General features: G+C 37.7%; 1 protein-coding gene across 5 annotated transcripts in view; it reads left to right on the forward strand.

Annotated features, from left to right (window-relative positions):
* The window catches only part of LOC149558498 (ureide permease 4-like), a 224754-nt gene extending 211693 nt beyond the window's left edge, over positions 1–13061 (forward strand). For all 5 annotated transcript variants that reach the window (XM_089832729.1, XM_089832728.1, XM_089832726.1 and 2 more), the window contains 3 exons: positions 11546–11676; positions 11803–12177; positions 12413–13061. In XM_089832729.1, coding sequence (XP_089688855.1) covers positions 11546–11676; positions 11803–12177; positions 12413–12568 — 662 coding nt within the window. In that variant the 3' untranslated portion in view covers positions 12569–13061. The remainder of the gene's footprint in view (positions 1–11545; positions 11677–11802; positions 12178–12412) is intronic.
* Positions 13062–21107: the final 8046 nt, after the last annotated feature.

Here is a 21107-nt window from a genome sequence, read left to right on the forward strand (position 1 = left end):
TATTCCACAGACAACTAGGACAGATGTGATTCCACTGACGACCACAAGAGAGGTTATGCCTTCACAGAGTTTTTTGCTAGACTCAGTTACACTAGCAAAACTAGCCGTAGAGACAGTACAGTTGCCAACGCTAGAGTCTGAACCTTAGATTCGATTAGATGTGATTGGCTCTAATGCTATGGTCACTATCTCTTCCTCTTTGTTGGCCGATGCCCAACCAGCCTAGCTAGTTGTGCTAGTACAGCCAGTTCCACTGGTATAGCTAGCATAGCCCGATGAGAGCAGTCGATGCAGGTAGCTCAACCTGAGAAGATTGAGGTAATGGACAGAGCTAGTGCATTCCTACGAAAGTAGTTTTGACTCATTCTTGTAGAGGTCGGTCCTTCCATTCAGTCCCCAAGGCATGGCGGGGTATCCCTAGGACCACCTACCATTTTAGAGCCACAGTAGGTGGGAGTACCACAGTCCAAGGATGCGCTCGAAGAGGAGGCGACACCGGATGTGGAAGTGGCTACGGAAAGAGAGGCATGGATGGATACCAATGGGGACTAGATGCTTGACGATGTGGCGAAGGACTATGGGTCGGATGAGGATAGATGCAGGGAATACCTCAGAGCTATGCGGGTTGTGGTGGAGTAAGGACGCGTCGTAGCATGTCAGGCTTTGACTCGTAGTAGAGAGTTGCATTTGATCCGAGCTTATATTTGGGGGATTTGTCCTGAGTGGTTTCGTTCCTGCTTTGAGGACAGGGGATGGCCAGTAGTTGAGACACCAGAGATGTTGGCTAATTGGGCCACAGAGCCTAAGTTGGGATTGTGCAACACTCCGATGGAGAAGCTGGTGCACGAGGTAGTGGGGTTATATAAAGGCATCTATTATGCTCAAAGGCGTGCAGAGGCAGACAGGGCATCAGAAAGGATTGTAGCTAAGAGATCTGTGATGGTTGAGAGGGAGACTAGAGAGAAGCAAGCTACTGACTTGGTTAGCTAGCAGGTAGCATGGGCAACCGAGCGCGCAACACTTTTGCGAGACAAGGAGATGGCCAAACAAAGACTATAGATGGCCGAGCAGGAATTGCAAACAGGTAAGGCCCAAGCTATGGATGCAACGCTTCTTTTGAAGGAAGCAGTAGAGGTTAATACGCAGACTCAAAAGGATTTACGCATCTAGATGGATCAAGTGTACGAGTTGTGCCAACAACAGAGCTCTTCAGGGATGCAACCTCGTCCCTAGTCTATATTATTTCTATGTTGTATGTTGTTGTCTCCTATTTTGTTAGTTTTTGAAGTCACCAGGAGATGACTTTTCTTTTTTGGGGGGGATGATGTCTGGAAAAAGAGTAGATAGACAATTACTGGTGTGGTGACGGTTGTGTCGTTTCATTTCACCGTTTCATACATTATAAATGTTGCAAACACTTTTGTATTTGGCATCATAATCAGCGTCATTGTCATTGTAAGGAATATCATTGCTGTGTATAGAAACATTTTGATAATGAATAGTGATTTTCTTTGGGTATCTATTTTCTTTCCTATTCGCCACGGGTTGAACATATACAACACCAACAAAAATAACAACCTCAACATATTTAGATGAATAATAATAATAGATCACCCATCTTGCTAAAACAATTGAAGAAGCATCAGAATCAAAATTTGACAACACCAGAGTGATCCTAATGAAGAAAGTGAATGAATGAACTTGACAGGATGATTATAAATAGATGCTCCCTCCAAGATTCTTCTAGCCAAACTAGAAGCTCGAAATAAAAATTGGGAGCATCACTCAACTCCTCTAACTCAACTGAGCTCATTGGAACCAACAGTTTGACTTACCATAAACAATGAGTCCCCAAATAGAGCCAAAACATAGCATAGGCTGTTGGAAAGTCTATAACCCCACAATTGAGACCCTCAAATTCCATTGTCATCTCACGAGGGTCGCGATGGTGAACTGACCAAGCCAACTACAGGAGCTTACTAAAAATTGGGACATTGCAAACTAAAAGATGGGCAATTTATTGTTAATGTTCTTATCTCTTGCATTGAGTCAATGGGACCTAGAAATGTTGTTCAAGTCATAATGAACAATGCAAAGAATTTTAGAGGAGCTGGTTTGTTCGTTGAAGAGTGATATCAACATATCTTTGGGACACCTTGTGCGGTCCACTCACTCAATTTGATGTTGCTAAAGATTGGGAACAAAACTGGGTAGATCAAAGATGTGTATGTAGAGCCTAAGGACATCTAGTTGTTCATCACAAACCACAAAATGACATCAAGGAATTTTCAGATTATTCTCAAGTTTGAAGCTATTGAAGGTAAGTGAACTTGAATTTGAAGTAGTAATTTAATAAAAAAATTAATAAATTAGTATGTTACATTTTCTGATTTTCATAATTTGATTGTGTAATGTATATTCTTTTTTTTAAAATGGCTTTGTTTAAGTTTTTTTTTTTGCTCTAATCTTCTTGAGTTGACTTATAAATGTGAAAGTGGCACTTTGCAATATGGTGATCAGCAATCATTGGTATATGGAAGAAAAGCAACATTGAGAGGGCAATGAAAATTGAGCAAAGGATATTGGATAGGTCATGGTCGAAACGTGTGGAGCATCATCATCAATTTCTCATCCATCGATCCGACATGTTACGTATAGAATCTATCTCTATCTTTGAATCACAGTAACTAGCTAAAGCCAGAGCTTGAGATTCTAGAGTTTCCCATGCCTACTATATTTCGGAACTCCCATGGGAAACTATAGCCTTCAACACCAAAATAAACCAGTTAGATTTATTCTAGTTTGAAATAATTCCCCTTTTCTTAGTTAGTTGCCCCTTCCCGCCAATTTTTTTTCCCCTTCGCTTCCCCAAGCCCATTATGAGCTTTGCTTTGCTACACTAACATGGATATGCCTTGCGTTGGAGAAGTGTATGATGGCATTAACTCCGTGCTTGAGAGGATAAAGAAAATCATAAATGACAAGGAGCAAAAACCTAAGGAGACCTCCAAAGAATTGCAAGCAATTGTTGTAGTATGATGGAACAAGATGAAAACTACTCTAAATTTACTTGTGTATGCATTGACACTAAAATAATATAGCCACTAATATCACAATATGCTGGGAAGGCTGGCACCATATAGAGATTTAGAAGTATCTGAATGTTACAAGACAACATTTGAAAGACTCTTTCTTGATGATTATATGTGAGAATTGATCACAAAAGAGTTCATAAAGTTTGTGAATGCAAGAGGCCTAAGTAGTGATGTTCTTTGTCATTGATTTAGGAAGGATGCTAATAGTTGGTGTACCTCCATGGCCAACAATTCCAATTGCTGCAGTATTATGAAGTAATTGGTAAATATTTGCTTGATATTAACAGAGACCGAGAGATCAATATATACAAAAGAATAAAATGATGTTTGCTTAGGAAACAATCATAAAGAATAGAAACATTCTATTCTGGCTAAAAGAAAGCTAAAGAAAGCTAATAGATAACTATAGATTAACTATTATTAGAAAAATTCTAATATTTACAATAGATTACAAATAGATAACCATTTACTAATAATAGAAGCTTATCTATTATCGTAATACCCTCCGTTAATGGTTAATTTATCCACAACACCAAGCTATCCTTTGAATCTAACAAACTTATCAGGACGAAGAGGCTTGGTGAGAATGTTTGCAGTCTGATTCGTGGTAGGAACATACTGCAAGTCTATTGTCTCGTGTTCAACCAACTGTCATATATAGTGACAATGAACATCCACATGCTTGGTTTGTTCATGGAAGACTGGTTTCTGTGTTAATTTGATAATGCCTTCGTTATCAACAAAGTGGTCAATCCTGTTGGTGATATCTGCATATCCCCAAGCATTCGACGAACCAAACAACTTCACAACTTGCCTTGACTGTCTCTCTGTATTCAACCTCTATAGATGAGAGAGAAATTGCCTACTGCTTTTTACTAGTCCATGTGACGGCACCAGATCCCAAATTGAACACATATCTAGAAGTTGACTTTTTATAGTCAACAGAGCCTGCCAATCTGAATCTGTGAACCCATTGAGTCTAGAATTAGAACTTTGAGAGTAATGAAGTCCAAGATTTGTAGTGCCCTTCACATAATGAAGCACACACTTTGTTGCCATCCAATGATCAACCTTAGTAGTTATCGTAAAACGTGAGATGTAGCTGACAGCAATGCTGATATTAGGCCTACTAGCAGAGAGGTAGATGAGGCTGCTTATGTAGTATCATCAATGGGAGGAGAATCAGACTTGGCTAATAACTTGAGACCTTTCTCCATGGGTGTAGATGCAGGCTTGCAATCCTGCACACGGAATTTGTCTAACAAGGCCTTGGCATATTTGGATTGTGAGATGAATATACCAAAATGTTGCCAAACCTCAACATCGAGGCAATAATGCATGAGCCCAAGGTTAGTCATATCAAAAGACTGGCATAAATTTTGTTTAATTCCTTGAATCAAAAATGTCAAACTGCTAATGATGATCAAATCATCCACATAAATAACCAGAAGGATGATGTCATTGTCAGTAGTCTTAATGTACAAATTTGACTTTGAAGAAGTCCTTTGGAAGCCTTGATCACTGAGGTACTTATCAATTTTCATGTACCATGCTTTAGTGGCCTGCTTCAAGCCATAGAGAGCTTTCACTAATCTAAGAACCTAATGTTCTTTACTGGCAACCTTGAAACCAAGAGGTTGCATCATGTAGACCTCTTCGTGGAGATCACCATTCATGAAAGCACTCTTGACATCCATCTGATGGACCTTCCAGCCAAATTGTGCTGCCATGGCTAGGACTTATTTGATTGTGCTCATCTTGCAACAGGGGCAAAGGTTTCCTCATAATCAATACCCTAACGTTGAGAAAAGTCATTTGCAATTAAACGAGCTTTGTACTTATCAAAAGTACCATCAGATTTGTATTTGATTTTGTAAACCCATTTGCAGCCAATGGGTTTCTTCCTTGGTGGAGGATAAAAAAGAATCCAAGTTTTGTTCTTCAGCAGGCTCTGGTGTTCAGATGTCATGGACTGTTCCTACTCTGGAATTCCTTTAGCCTTGGAATATGTTTGAGGTTCAAACACACTATGAATGTTGGCCATGAGAGCAAAGTTAATGGACTCTATAGGTTTGCTCTTTTTTCAAGCAGTTCTCCCATCAATGAGCTCATCATCACAAAAATCAACAAGTGTCTTAGCCCACCACTTAGGTCGTAGAGGAGAATGACCAACATTAGTATCAGGAGATGCTCTATGATCAAGTTCCTCATTTGAAGAATCTGGATCAAACTCAGGTGAAGCATCTACAAATCTGGGTGATCTTGCAGGAGAAGTTGGAGGTGTTTGTAGAGGGATCACTGGTATAACTAGAGTTGTAGGGGCTACTGGAGTCCTCCCATTAGGTGGACCTAATGGAAGTCTAACTTCCAAATCTTGATCCTTCATAGATTGGTCTTTTGAATTAGGAATAGGAGAAACAGGCATGAATGGTCCACACTGCTCATCAAAGACTACATCATGACTGTACAAGAGACGAGATGTCTTAGTGTTGATTAAGCAATAGGCTTTGTGAAGACTATTGTATCCAACAATCATGAGTTTTTGACTCTTGGTATCCAACTTGGTGCATGACGCATCAGGGATCCAAACAAAAGCAAGGGAGCCAAAAAATTCCAGGTGACTGATTCTGGGCTTGCGACCTAACTAGGCCTCTTCCAAAGTCTTACCTTTGACCGCCATTGTGGGTGACCAGTTCAAAAGGTAAATTGTTGTGTTAACTACTCCTGCCCATAATTTCTTTGGAACATGTCTGTGTTCAAGCATGGAACAAGCCATATCGGTGATTGTTTTGTTTTGACGTTCAACTACATTGTTCTATTGTGGTGTGTTGGGTGGTTAACTAGTGTTTGATGCCATGAGTATCCAGGAAGCTAGAGAATTCATTAACACAAAATTCCCCCCCATTGTCTGACCTGAGAGTAATAATAGATTTTCCACTCATTTTCAACTAAAGGTTTAAACTTCTGAAAGACAGGAAATGCATCTGATATCTTTTTAAGAAAACATTTCTACAGTTTTCTGCTGAAATCATCAACGAACAATAGAAAATACCTGGACCCAAGAAGAGGAGTGGTGATAGGACCGCAAATATCAGCATAAACAAGTTGAAGTACCTGAGAAGCTCTCCATGAATCACCACTGGTGAAAGGTGTGCGATGTTGCTTCCCAGCCTGGCATGCATCACAAACTCCAAGCTGCTGAGTTTGAATCTTTGGCAAATCGAGGACAAGCTCTTCTCGAGCAAGTTGAGAGAGATAATGCACATTTAAGTGCTCATACCGTTGATGCCAAAGTGTGCTAACAAAAGACCACCGAGCAGCCATAGCTAAGTCCCAATAATCACCAAAATCAACTAGTTAGAAAAGACCATGATCCCCAAGACCCACTGCAACAATAGATTGAGTCGCCCTATCAGTGATGGTACACTAATGTGAACTGAATGTCATACCAATTGATTAAGTAGATTTAGTTCCATCCCTGAAATGTAGTACACATCGATGAAAATAAGTTTCCTCTTAGCAGACTGAAACTGAATGATGTCGTTGCCGATAACGACGTACTCTTCTCCACCACCAAAAATAACAGAATCTAAGTAAGGCTTGTAGTCAATGAACTAGTCTTGGCAATGGGTGAAATGATGAGAGGCACCTAAATCAATGTACTGGACATATGACTTCACATGATCTACAGGTCTTTTAGCCATGAAGGCATAAAAGGAAAATTTTGTCTGATCAGTGTGCTTTGCACTATTTGCTTTGGGTTCTAAGCTTGATTTCTTAGATTGTGCAGCTAAGTGTTTCCAACATTTAACCTTCATGTGATCAAACTTGTGGCTATAGTTGCATAGAATATCTTCTGGGAGCCTTCTGAGGCTAGAGCAGAAGATTTCTGCTAAGACTTGCCTTTATCCTTCTGAAAGGATTTAGCAACAAAGGCTTGCTATATCTGATTTAGTTGGAACTGCTATTGAATTGTTGTTTCCATCGATCTTGTTGAAGCAGAAGTGTGTAGAGATTTGTGAACTTCAGATCAACACCAGAAGACGTGATGTTGAGAGTCTCGATAAAATGCTTGTAGGACTTGGGTAAACTCCGAAGATTGATAGCACAATGTCCTCTTCCTCCATTTTGTGACCAATGGCAAGCCACTGATCACAAATTTCCCAAATCCTATTCAGGTGGGCTTGAAGCGATGTTCGCTCATCCATGATAATAGAAAACAGAGTGTTCTTCAAGAAGAAAGCTTTCCTTTTGTCAGAAGTCTCATGAAGATTTTTGAGATGTGCCATATCTCGACATTGTTTGCCAGATGGAATCTAAGTGATTGATCATCAGTTATGTTTAATTTGAGAACCATCACCGCCTCCCGATTATTCAAATCCCATGTATCTTGACTAGTACCATGGGCAGTCGGACACTGTGTAACACCTAGAACAATCTAATTAGTATTGCGATATTAAAAAATTGCTATTATCTGTTGCTTCTAAGTGCCATAATTATTCGAACCAAATATTAGTCAGAGATGTCATAGCACATTTTTCAATGAAAAAGTGTGAAAATCTATGAAGGCACATACTTTGAGGCAAAAAATTGAAGACCCAAAAAAATTGAAGGGGCACACACAAGAGAGCTCGAAAAACCTAGATAATGTTGTCAGTTTCTGGATCCGTTGGCTCGAAAATCGAGGCACCCAGAAAAAAGGACAACCCAGTTGAGATCTTGAAAAACCCACCAAGAATATGTAAATTGTTTTTGATCCAATACAAAAAATTAGGGTTTTGAACAAAAATGACCCTACTACAAAAAAAACCACAAAAATGGCGGGAATGTGTAGAAAAAATAGATGGCAATTGCAGAAAAATGGCCGTAAGAAGTAGATATCACAGAAAATAATTTTGAAAAATATTGCTCTAATAATTTCGAACAAGAAGTTATAATATTATTCGAAAAAATTCAAAGAATTGGCTCTGATACCATATTACAACGTAATTGGTAAATATTTGCTTGATATTAACGATGACCGAGAGGTCAATATATACAAAAAAATAAAACGATATTTCCTTACGAAATGATTGTAAAGAATAGAAACATTCTATTCTAGGTAAAAGAAAGCTAGCAGATAACTACAGACTAACTAAAATTAGAAACATTCTAATTTTTACAATAGATTACAAATAGATAACCATTAACTAATAATAGAAGCTTATCTATTATCGTAATATGCAGGCCCTTGCAATCAAAATTATTTCTTGAATAAGTTTTATTTATAATTTTAGTTTACCTTGTCTTCATATGTTGCTAGTAATTTTATAATTTTTATAGTTTTATTCGAAGTTACTAATTCTGGTTCTGATGCGGGTGCGAGGTTCTGATGCGCGATTGTTTTTATTTGGGTATTTTGGGTGCATTTGGCAGTTGATTTTTTGAAATTTCCTATGCCGTTTTTGTTTATGGCATTTTCTTCATAGGTAACAGCTGGTAACAGGCGGTCTGAAAATGATTAGTGTCGATAGGATATATAGGGGGCCACGGTGTCTGAAAAGAAAAATGCCTCTTGGCCCGATAAAACAAGATTGGCTTGGCGGTCTTTGACAAAGAATAGGAACAACGTGAAAAGGAATGAAAAGTTTGAAAGCAGAATCATGATAGAGTTTTCGGTGATATTGTTTTAAAAAGGGTTGTGTGCACTACCTGTCAAAGTCACACAAAAAATGTTCATACCGAGTCAGTAAAACAATGGAATAAATAAGTTCATTTTGCATGTGTTAACACTCTGAAATATACTAAAAAGGCGAATAAAATCAGATACAAACTGGTTGACTAAAAGGATAACCATGTATGAAAAAGGAGGAAGATTGCTCTTTAAAGGTGAGAAGAGACAAACTGTGATAATATGCTAGTGAATGGCAGGAGCTGACAACTGGTAAAGGCTTTTAACTATTACGACAGAGCACCAGTGCAGCACTCAAAAGCACCAGTATCTTAGGTTTTATTCTAATTGCTTACTTTGTCTTGTCTTCATATGTTGTTAGTTCATCTACATCATGAAGAAATTGGAGTGCATATTCTTTCATCCACTCAATAAAGTGCAATAGGTTGCAATCAAAAGAGTAGAGAACTTAGTATATGCACATTCCAACTTGTCTCTCCTTTCCTGCAAGTAGGATGAATACAGAGAAGGGGATACGAAGATGTTGGATATAAATGCAAAGCATACAGACTTGGATGCTTCTAGTTCCCAGCTTGCAATTGATGTATTGAATGACATGGACGGTGATAATGTTATTGCTGCAGCTGATATAGGCCTCCGCACTATTTGTGAATCAACTAACGGCTTGGCATTGAAGATGATGATGATGACGACGACGAAGAAGAAGAAGAGTAAATTATTAAGCCATTAGTCGAATTTGAAACTAAAACGATGATATTTGATGTTATGATTTATCATTTGATATTTTAATATTTTGATGTTGAACTTTCTGTATATGATGCTATGATTACGTGTTTATGGTTTTTTTGTTGTTTATATGATATTATGTCACATTCTAATCTTAATTCATGCTTATAGGCTGTGCATATATATATATGTTTTTGTACTAATGAATGCAAACCCCATTTCAAAAAATTTCTGTACAGTTGAACTGGTTCTTCAACGTATCTGAACCTGAACTCGAACCGGCAACTTAGTTTTGATATTTCGTTTGATCTGTATTTGCTTCACAACTCTTTTTTGTTGTAATATTGTATGGTTTAGGCTCACAGTTTTTCAACACTATCTGTAGAAGCAAGTAGCAACTAAGACTTCAGAAACAGTAATAACAGTCAGATGTTAAATGCGGGCAAGATATGAAGCTGTAACAGATTTTATAAGTCTGAATGTTTTGCATATGGGATTCTCTTGAAAGACATGAATGACTGTCTATCTTCTCTTTAATATGTTCTTATCTATATTCATCTTGATCGGATAATACAGTATTGCAGAAGGAACAGAACTATAATGGAAAATGAAATAGTGGTTCTTGTGCAAGTGTAGCACTACTATTGTGTGCAATATATGGTGGAGCATTGAATAGGCTTTACCAAGAACATTGTTTGAGGAATTTGGTGAGACCACAGACCATAGAACTTGGTTACCAGACCATAAAATTGGTTCATCAAAACTGGCAGTCATATATTAGATGCTGCTTGAATCAGGCCACTAATATTAAAGCAAAAAGTTAGCACAAGTTTTCTTCAATACTATGCAGGCCCTTTCATTTGTTATGCCATGTGAATTCTCCTTCATAAAAATTCAGGCATATGTGATCAACTTTTGTTTTGGGGGTTAACAGTTATCAACAACATTCGAAGTTGTGAACAGAGAGAGAAAAAATGGCATTGAGTAAAGAAGATTAATAAACAGTGAAAATAGATAAGTAGGATCAATAGAATCCTGATGCTGATAATAAATTAAGATAAAGTAATGATAACATGTGTTGGGAAAAATTGTTGAGAAGTCAAGAAAGATAGTAAAACATATATAGAAGATATATGGTAAAAAACTGGGAAGTAAAAAAGATTTGCATAGGTAATGCTCTGAATATATAATACAAGAATAGTATTTAGCATGCTTGTTTTGGTGAGCAAGATCAGGTTGCTTTCTATAGAGTTTTTAGGTCATATCTGTATTGTCAGGAAGTTTGTTTCTCCATGTTCACTATACAATAAAAGCTCTATCAGATTTTTCTGAGGGCAGGGACAGGACCAGAGCAGCACATAAAATACACATTAAAAAATCTACAAATTTTGATTTTATGAGCTTTTTTTATTTCCTTTTATTAGATGAACACCATTCTGTAGTTTGCAAGCCATTCGGGACATCTTGGTATTCTCAAGATGATTGAGGGATGTCTCATACTGTTTGGGACACCATGAAGTGCCTAGGACATGCCCAGTAATCTGCGACATCTCTCAACCATCACAGGGATGCTACACCGACAAAATTATCTAAAACAAAAAAAACAGAGATGTTTCTGTACATTCTAGTGGGCTGAAATGTTCCACGGGCAGCTTGTACAATTTCCTAGATCCTAGGGACAGAAGAGGTATACTCCATCTCCATCTGCAAGTCACCAAAATGCAGGCAATGTCCTGAAGACATCTGGAGGACGAAAAACACATCCTTGGGCTGCCTGAAATTTGATTTATTTCATTAGGGTATGAAGAAAGAACTATTGACAAACATACATATACCCAATAACATATTTTGGTTTGCACGAGTTTCTCATTTATATCAGCGAAGCTTCTGGTATATTGTCCAAGTCATGACTTTGGCAATGCCATTTTACTATTCTGCTTTAATCCTTCATTAAAGAAACAAGGCCTTTCCAGATGGGATTGGAGATCTGAATGTCTTCAACAAATAGGGCTTGAGTGCAAACAATCTAATGCTTGATTTACTGGTATGTTAGGTCAAGGTGAAGGCAATATCAAGGGAGGTGATCATTTTGTCAGAAGTGTACAGGAACAGCAAGGACAGAAACAGTATAAAGCAGGAAGCAATGAGTCATTGGAGCTTATTGAACATCAAAGAGCCATAAAGGTTGGACTGAATAACATGTTGCTATGAAGTACCTGCACATGCAGCAAGTTATTATTATTGGGTTAGAATCACATGCAAGTTGCAACCATTTAACATTAAGATGTCATTTGCAAATATGTTTTGCAGGTTAAAGGTTCTAGCATTCTTCTTGGACTGGTGCTTGCGTTTTTGACAGGAACCTGCTATGCCTTATTCTCTCCTCTATTTAACCTCGCAACAAATGACCAGCTGCATTTATTGAAACCTGAAGTATCCCATTTATCTGTTTACACAACCTTCTTTTATTTCTCTACTGCTTTCTTTATGATTGCAATATTGGTGAATGTATGGCTCCTCTACTTTCCAATTCTTGGTGTTCCAACATCGTCTCTGTCAAACTACTTATCAGACAACAAAGGTCGCCATTTCGCAATTGTAGCAGGTGTTGTTTGTGGGTTGGGTAATGGATTTCAGTTCATGGGTGGCCAAGCTGCAGGGTATGCAGCAGCTGATGCTGTGCAGGTATTATCTTATCATGTTCCCTATCACAATCATGATTTACTGATTCTTAAGAAAGAAAAAACAAACGACTGTGGCCATCTGTTATACTTTTCTATGTTCATGTGTTTGTGGTGTCTTGCACTTCTAAGAAAAATTACGATTTGATCCATTTAAGGAAGTCAACACTCAAGTCTAGTGTTATTTACCCCAAGACACAGAATTCAAATTTCTTAATTAATATGTTATTTCCTTGCAGGCATTACCCTTAGTGGGCACATTTTGGGGTGTAGTCTTATTTGGAGAATATAGGAACTCTTCAGCAAAAACTTACATACTACTTGCAGGCATGCTAACAATGTTTACAGCTGCTGTTGTATTCCTTGTAGCTTCATCGAGGGCAAGAAAAGTTTGAGATGGCTTAAAGCTTCCTTGTCAATTCTATTTATTGGAATTTATTTTCTTACCATTCTTTGAGCCAGTTTAGGCATCAAAATATCATTCTCCATATTGGTGGCTTCTGACATTGATTAATGTCACAAGCATACGGTCACAGTCAATAATTATGTAATGCCACATGAAATGGATGAATTCTTATCTCATTGGTGGTAGTGAAAAGGTAGTTTGTTGGGCACTTGTCTGACGATAGACAATCAAACTGCCTGTGCTGCTTGAACTAAATGAATTTAAGCTTCTGCAGACAATATTTTTTGTGGAAAGGTCTGTCTACAAACTGATATCAAAGGACTGAAACAATTAATGTTTTGACCCTTGGGTTACACTTTGTGACCCATTATCGGGATAACTGATGAATATAGATTGCAGATATGGAGCTCCTTGTATACACTACTCAATACAAGTACATGATGTTGACTTGAGATAAATGAATTTGCCATGATTGTTTAGAATTTAGTCCAAACTCAATTTGTTGGATTCTTTGGGAACCTTAAAACTGTGTCCTCAAGTAAGATATTTTCTGAGAATATTGTACATTATTTGGCTATCATGCTTTCACATATCACCTAAATAAACATTACTACTTTTTTTTCTGTACTTTGTCTTCTTCCATTAGCAATCATACACAGTGATGCAAGTTTATGAATTGTTATGTATTTTGGGGAGCCAGTTGCAAATTAAAAATGTCATGAAACTGTTTGTGAAATGTGTACAAATGTAATATCCCCATTTGTTGCTAGCATCAGAATTTCAGGGATTAGCCTAATATTGGATCCTCGTAGGCTAATGAGGATGGTTAGAGGGTCTTCTGAGGATTGATTCATCTCCAACATTCAGGGATTTATGGATTTGGCCTTCGTTAGATATCATTTGGACTCCATTTGCCCTACTTACTATGTCTAGTAAGTCGGGAGTAATAGAGATGGACCCTTTCTATTTTTTAGAAAGTGTATTTGGTCACATGGGGAATTATGAGGAGAGATTCCTATTTCAGACGGCATGGCAATCAGACAAGTATTTCAAGAGATATTAAAGTTCAAGTGACTTAAGTGATTTATTTAAATATTTTAATGTTATTATAAAGTTATAAAGTGACTTAAAATAATAAAGTCACTTCAATAGTATAAAGTGCAAATATAAAGTTACTTTATAATTTAAAGTCACTTTATTACAAAAGTAACTTAAGTGACTAAAAGACAAAATTGGCTTTTTATCCCACATTGCTAAGTTGTTTGTGTCTTCCCTCATATCAAGGTTATAAAAAGCATAGAGTTACATTGGGATTGACACCATGAAAATATGATATTATTCAAATACAAATAGTTGCTTAAATGTGACTGGATACTTGTTGATGTCAGTTTTGTACCACTACATAACATATAACAATTGAATACTTGATATGGAATATCAAACACTCAACCCTCTATTGAAAAGTAAATACTTATGAAGAACATGAAAAAACTCCAAGGTTCCTTACACTTGTGGATACTAACTTATATTAATGTGATTTACTAGCTAATTACATAGGCGGGCTTACGTTGTTCTTTCAAGGATGTCGAACTTTTACTCTGATGATGGTGAAATCTAGCTTTGCAATGTATACTAGCGCCACTAGTGTTGATGGCAATGATGATGGAGGGTATGTCCACCAATGCTCAAATTTTCTAACTCTCTTCATGAATGAACTCCAACTACTAAACTAATTGTTGCTTTACTTCTATTCCCATGAATGGAAAGATTAGCAAATGGACGGGGATCAAATCTGATGAAAGCTTACCAGCAGTGCTACCTCCATAGATGCAATGATTCACGGGAAAAAAAAGACTAGATTACCACGCAAGTCTTCCTAACAAGCCGCTAAGATGCTAGTGGCCTAGTTTATGGATCCCTATCAAACATCCACTAATATCACCATACAACTATCTATCTATTCTTACTCTTGCTTAACAACTTTCTTGAAATAAAATCTACTTTAACAACTTCAATGGAATTTAACTTTAGCTATTGGAAGCAAAAATGATGCAATAACAACAAATGTTCTTAATCACCATGCAGGACACAACAATGATAAGAGAAGCAATTTTGGTATTATCTTAAGCAACAATTTTCTTAAATCAAATTTAACTTTTAACTATTGGAAGTAGAAACCATGCAATAACACCAAGTGTTCTTAATCACCATTCAAGACACAACAATGATAAGAGAAGCAATTTTGGTATTATCTAAGCAACAATTTTCGTCAACCAAATTTAACTTCTAACTATTGGAAGTAGAAACCATGCAATAACACCAAGTGTTCTTAATCACCATGTAAGACACAACAATGAAAAGAGAAGCAATTTTGGTATTATCTAAGCAACAATTTTCTGCAATCCTTTACAAATGACAGCAAATGCCCTTATATAGGGCCAAAATTACAATGAGTGGTAGAGATTAAGAGGCAAAATCAACAATTTAGATCAAATCCCAAAAACCTTAACTAGGGTTGCCACCCCATGGACCAATGAGAAGACGCCACCTCATCAATGGACCAATGAAAAAAAAGTGGCAACCAATGAGAAGGCACCAAAATGGTAGCCAATCAGAATCAGACACCTATCCTATCCAAAAAGAAAAGAGAATTTGCCACTTAGGCTTACATCAAATGATCTAATATAATTCTACTCTTGTCTTTCATCTTCTTAGCCAAGGCAATGAACTTGGCTAGCCCGTCGTTAATTTCCTTCATGGGAGAGCAAGGCATGTGCTTCATCTTGAGCTCAACTGAATTCATCATGTTGCTCATTGCTTGCAGTGTCTTCTCATGATCCTTCTCATATTCCTTCGCATATCTGATAAGGCAATGAGGGAGGCAAGGGTGCCCAAATGCTTCTTCCTGATGACAACCTTTCCCAACTCATCCAATCTCGATCCAAACTCTGTCTCATTGACGTTCTCCTCTTTGATATCTTCAAAATCAAGTGCAACCCCAACATCACCCAACATGGTTGAAATGGAGGTATCAACACCTGGGCTATGCTGTACAATCTCGTTCTGTATCTCCTGAAGTATCCTCAATCTGATGGTCAAGGCAACATACCAAGACTCCACCGTACGCATTCTTCCATCCACCAACTTGGTTCTCTCCAAATATCTCTACGGTTTCATCTTCTCATAAGTAAGGCGTACCTTCCAACTTCTCATTGTACCATGACTCAATGTGTAGATCAATTGTCCTTGTAACTGCCTCTAAGGAAGGATCCTGATGATCATCCCAATCCACTGGACCCAATTCCGTTCCATCCATTGTATCATAATCTTTCCTTGGCACATTTTCATCATCTTCCAGCTGATCGGGGATATCAAGGCCTCTCCATCTGATTGCTCACATCATGCCCACTGACAGTCTTGAGAAAGCTAGCTTTCTCACATGAAAGTCATTCTATACATTGGCCCAAAAATCTTCTATAGTAGGAATATGTTTGAATATTTTTTTGTGAGATGCCTTGATAAGACCATTAGGATCAAATCCTTGTCTTGCTCTATACCATCCTAGATGATACTGTTCTAACTCCTTCTCTGTAGCTGCAAAGGCGATAGGATTGGGGCAAATATCATTGCCTATTCCAAATAAGAAGGTAATCCTTGTCTCATCCTTAAGTTTCATCATCATGTCATAATGCTCGAGTTGCTTGGCCAACTCCATCAAATCTATTCTATCAAGTGGGTACCTTGGAAGTCTCTTGGGACAAACTATACTTCTTGCTACTCTGATATATGTGAATTGTGGAAATTGGATGAACCAACTCCCATACTTCTTAACTTTTCCTTCCATTTCCCATGAGAGCCTCCTAGCAGGTGTCCCTTGTAATATCTTTACTGTTCATGGCAAAGGCATCATAAAACATCTTATAATCTTTGGTGTTGTGCAAATGAAACTGTGGATAGCACTCATGCACCAAACATTGCCCCAACCCATTAGCAATCACCCCTAAGGCCTTAAGTCCAGGATGTTAATATAATCTTGCAATCAAATACAAAAGGTAGGACCACATATAAAATTGCTTTTGATTTTGCATTGTCCTAAGTTGCAACTCTAAATTTTCACTTATAATTCTAGCCCAATCAAATTTTCTCTTTCCTTTTTCAATTTCATCAATAAAATAGTACATCCAGTTCTCGAATTGCATACTTTGAGCCACACCCATGATCTGGCTGAGAAGCACAATAAGGTCACCATACTTTGATTTGAAATTTGAGGGGATGAGCTTTGACGACTTGGCAACTCCCTTCCTATGTAACCAATTATGCTTTAGATGAATGAAGTAGGCATCATGATTATCCTGAAAGAACTTGGCCACCTGATCCATCATTACCACTGTCATGCCTTTATGCTGGGGAATATTGAATACTTCTTTGACCACTTGCCCGCTGATGTTAGCCAACACTCTCTTCCCTTCATCAAAAATGATGGACTTAGTCACAATATCAAACCGGGATGCACACTCTATTACCAATTCTGGACAAGGCAAAGTAGGAAGGAAAGCTGCTACATGTACAATTCTGCTCTTGTAGATCTTATTTGCCATGGGGGATTGTCCTTCAATCTATCCTTCAACTGTACCATGTTCACCGTGCCGATATTGGTGTCACTTATTCGCCTCCCTTTCAAGAAGAAGGTGGTCTTAGGCATCATCTCTTCCTTGTCTTTTTTGGTATTCATTCTCTTTGGGTTCTTGCTTGTACTAACATCCATCATCTTAAACACTTATTTCTGCCCCTTCTTTCTAAATGGTATGGACTACACTTCTCAATCACCAAACTTCTTTCTATCGATGAAATCTAGCATATGTCTGCCTCTCCAAATCCTATCTCTACACTTATCAATTTCCAAACTTCAATCCTAGGGGTGGGACTACCACTTATTTCTGCCTCTTCATTACTTTAGGATGCACTACACTTATATCTCCCAATTTCAATCGTAGGGTGGTCTAGCTTATTTCTGCCTCTCCAAGTGTCTTATCATGAAATCTACACATATATCCCAACTTTAGCTTATCAATGGAAATGATGAAGTGGTGGATGAATAGTGCAAGAAGAAAATAAGGGAAATGAACCAAGCAAGAACAAGGAATAAAATCAGCCTTTAATACCAATCTTCACCTCTAAAAATGAATGGGGAACTTATCTTAAATCTTCCTTCTACCAACAATTGGGCCTCTTCAAGTTTAGATCTAATCTCAGAATTTTCAATCCTCCAAAATATGATGCCCTAGCAAATGGATTACTTACAAAAATCTGCTCTTTTCACCAAATTTTGACCTTCTTGCCAAAATCACCTAACTAGAAGGAAAATCGCCGCCCTAGGGTAGAAATGTCTACTCTAAATCAGAATTTCCTCCATCTCAAATCGCCCACACTTGCCAAAAATCAGACCTCAAAGCACCCTGTCTCTCCACCAGTTAAAATTGCCCTAGCTGAAGGAGAAATTCGCTAACCTAGGAGGAAAATCAAACCTCCAAAGATCGCCCAATCTTGCAAAAAACCAGATCTTCACCCATAAATTCGCCTTAGGGCAGAAATTGCCCAGCCTCTAGGAAGAAAAATCGCTGCCTTAGGAGGAAAATCAGACATCCAAAATCGCTGCCAAGGACAAATTTGCCCCTTTGGGAGAAAATTGCTCAATCTCTAGCAAAAGAAGTAGAAATGAATGAGGAAATAAGAGGGGGAAGCCCTTTCTTATATCCTCGTGTTGATCTCCAAAGTGGGCCGACCTACCTAGAGGGAAACAAAAACTTAAGTTAGACCCCTCAAAATGGTCCAGTTTAAAATAAAACATGAAAATAACTAAGCCCTATAGCAAAATTGGCCCTTTTAATTGCTAGTTCGACTCAAAATTGCAAAATAGAAATAAGGTAAGCCTAGGAAATTTCAAAATTTTCATTTAACAACATTTTGGCAATTAAAATTGAATCTAGCAAGCCAAAATCAGTTTTCAATTCTAAATTACCAATTTCTTTATAAAACCCCTAGGCAAAATTTCAACCAAATTAATGAGATTTTGTAATTTAATCCAATTTCAATTTTGCAATACAATTTCAATTTTTTAACAAAATAAATCCTTTTTCTGGCAATCGAAATTCAAACTCTTAATTCAATTTCACCATCAAAAATTCTTTTCATCGAAAAATTTCAAGATTTTCCAAAACGACTAAATCTAAAATTCATTTTGAAAATGTTTAAGCTTATACAATTATATCAAATTTTCAAAAATCCATCTAAGTCCAAAATTTTCAAATTTGTCTTGCCAGATATTATTTTAACCATAAAAAAAAAATGTTGAATTCTGTTTGGTCTAAGGACAAAATTACATGTTCCAAAAAATCAAGTTTAGCACCAAGTGAAAATAAACCAAATCCCTCCTAGAGACCAAGATGTCCAAGCTGTAATATTGTCAATTCAAAAACCTTTGGACAATTCCAAATTTTGCTAAGGCAACCAAAAAATTCCCAACACTCCCGAAAATTGCCAAGTCTTGACGGAAAAAGGGGGTCCCCAAAATTTTTGGGGTGATGGTGTGAAAACCTTACAACAATACTCTTGAGGACCAAACCCCTTGAGGTAGTTGAGAAGTTGGATGTAGCCCCAGCCTCTCATTGGAGTATTCATTCATTCCAAAAGTGAAGGACATTGTGAGACGTCATTGCGGTATGGATTCCGCTTCGACGGAGTAAGTTCATTTACATTTAGTAACAGTTGTGAAAGTCTTCAGTATTTGGCTCAGCCGATTGACAGTACAGCACTAAGGGCCAACATCCGCGAGGGCATCGAACATAACCGCCAGACCAAGGCATGGCATTCAGGGCACAGTTAGTTATTCTCCTCACTGTGAAAGGAAGCTGGGAATATCACACGCATGGAAGAAGAATGTGCAACTAACACTCCCATACCATGGGCAACATTCCCTATCCACAGGCAGAGTTGACATCATTAGTAGAGTGCAGGAACACTGGAAGAGTGTATGCAGTGGATTTGTCGGGAGTTACAGCAGTCATCACGTGAGCTGGCCACCATCACAGCGATTTGATCCTCCACGATAAGCAAGGGTTCTTCTGCATGTGCACCGCACAGCTATGGTTGCTTAAAAGGCTAACCCTTAACTTCGGCAATAGTGATATTGGAGCTGGTATCTTCAGAACATATGTCCATTGAAGAGCACATTAATGTGAACAGTACAGACTGCTAGAGACTGCGGTTACCCCAGGTTCCATTGTTATTTCGTTTTTGGTGATTGTAAGTCAATGTTTTAATGTTCAAACATGAATAAGAATATATGATCTCATTCAGTAATTATCCCTGCATATTCATTAGTAGACAGATCGTTGAACTAGGTTTGATGTAATTGGAGAGTAATATAATTTCAGTACTTCTTCCTTTCAAGTTTTCACATTATATAGAATTTCCTTAGTCTGCAACCACTGCAACCTACAGCCAGCACCAGGTGGGAGCTATGTGATGTGGAAGATGTGATTGATGCTGGAGATCTGTGTGTGAACAATACCTTTTGCTTGTATGCACGTTGCCAACCATCTGTAAGTGATAAGCTGGAGGGATAATCAGGTCTGCGATGTTTAACACCACTGATTTTGTATTGAGTGAAGTTCTGGAATAAATCTAAGAACATTATATTATTATTAGCAATCATTGGTTCAGGTCTCCTTTTTAGTCACCATTTCAGAATTAAATTTGGTTCCTTCGCAAGAGATTGTTGTGTTATTTCTAGTTGTATGGAAATCTGATAAACTTGGCAACCGTCCTCAAACCAAATAAACATTTGCATATTAAAGAAACTAATCAGCATTCTCAGCATCTGGGTTGTACACTAACTGTTTGAAAAAATTCCTCGAGTCAAAGTTTAATTTCTTATATCAGACCAAGGGGGATTATTACAACAAAGATTAATATTCCTTTGATGTATGTTGGGGTAAATTTTGTTAAATAAAACAACACCTATGTGAATTGTTGAAAGATTAGATGGTGTATACTACAATTTTTTCAGTCAAGAAGGTATGCTGGTTGATTAATTCTTTTGATAAACTATTTATTTAGTTTTAAACTAGGAATTTGGTTTGGATAAATTCTCTTGGGTGACAAATCAAGGTAGGTGGTAGCCTATGGAGAAAAGGCACGTCCAAGTAAGGATATAAGATTTATACCTAGGAACATCCTATGAGGACTTCTGGGTGGGTATTAATGTGATTTTTCTAGATCTGTCAGGCCCCGCAGTGGTTATTTACGTTAGTGACATTCTTCCACGAGTTCACTGCGACAGTCTAGGGCTCCTATCTATTCACAGTCTTTTCCTTCTGTGACTGACTTCTTTTTACCAAGGAAGGACTCCTTGTCTTTGCCTTGGCCTCTCTTTCTTTTCTTGTTTCTGTTTAGCTTTTCTCAGACACCGTTTGGTGCTCTTGCTGTAGTCAGCTTCATGGTTGTAACTATCAGTCCCATAGACTCTT

This window comes from Cupressus sempervirens, chromosome 5, assembly GCF_028749045.1.
Source record: "Cupressus sempervirens isolate cs-2001-9-10 chromosome 5, ASM2874904v1, whole genome shotgun sequence".
Classification (NCBI taxonomy): domain Eukaryota; kingdom Viridiplantae; phylum Streptophyta; class Pinopsida; order Cupressales; family Cupressaceae; genus Cupressus; species Cupressus sempervirens.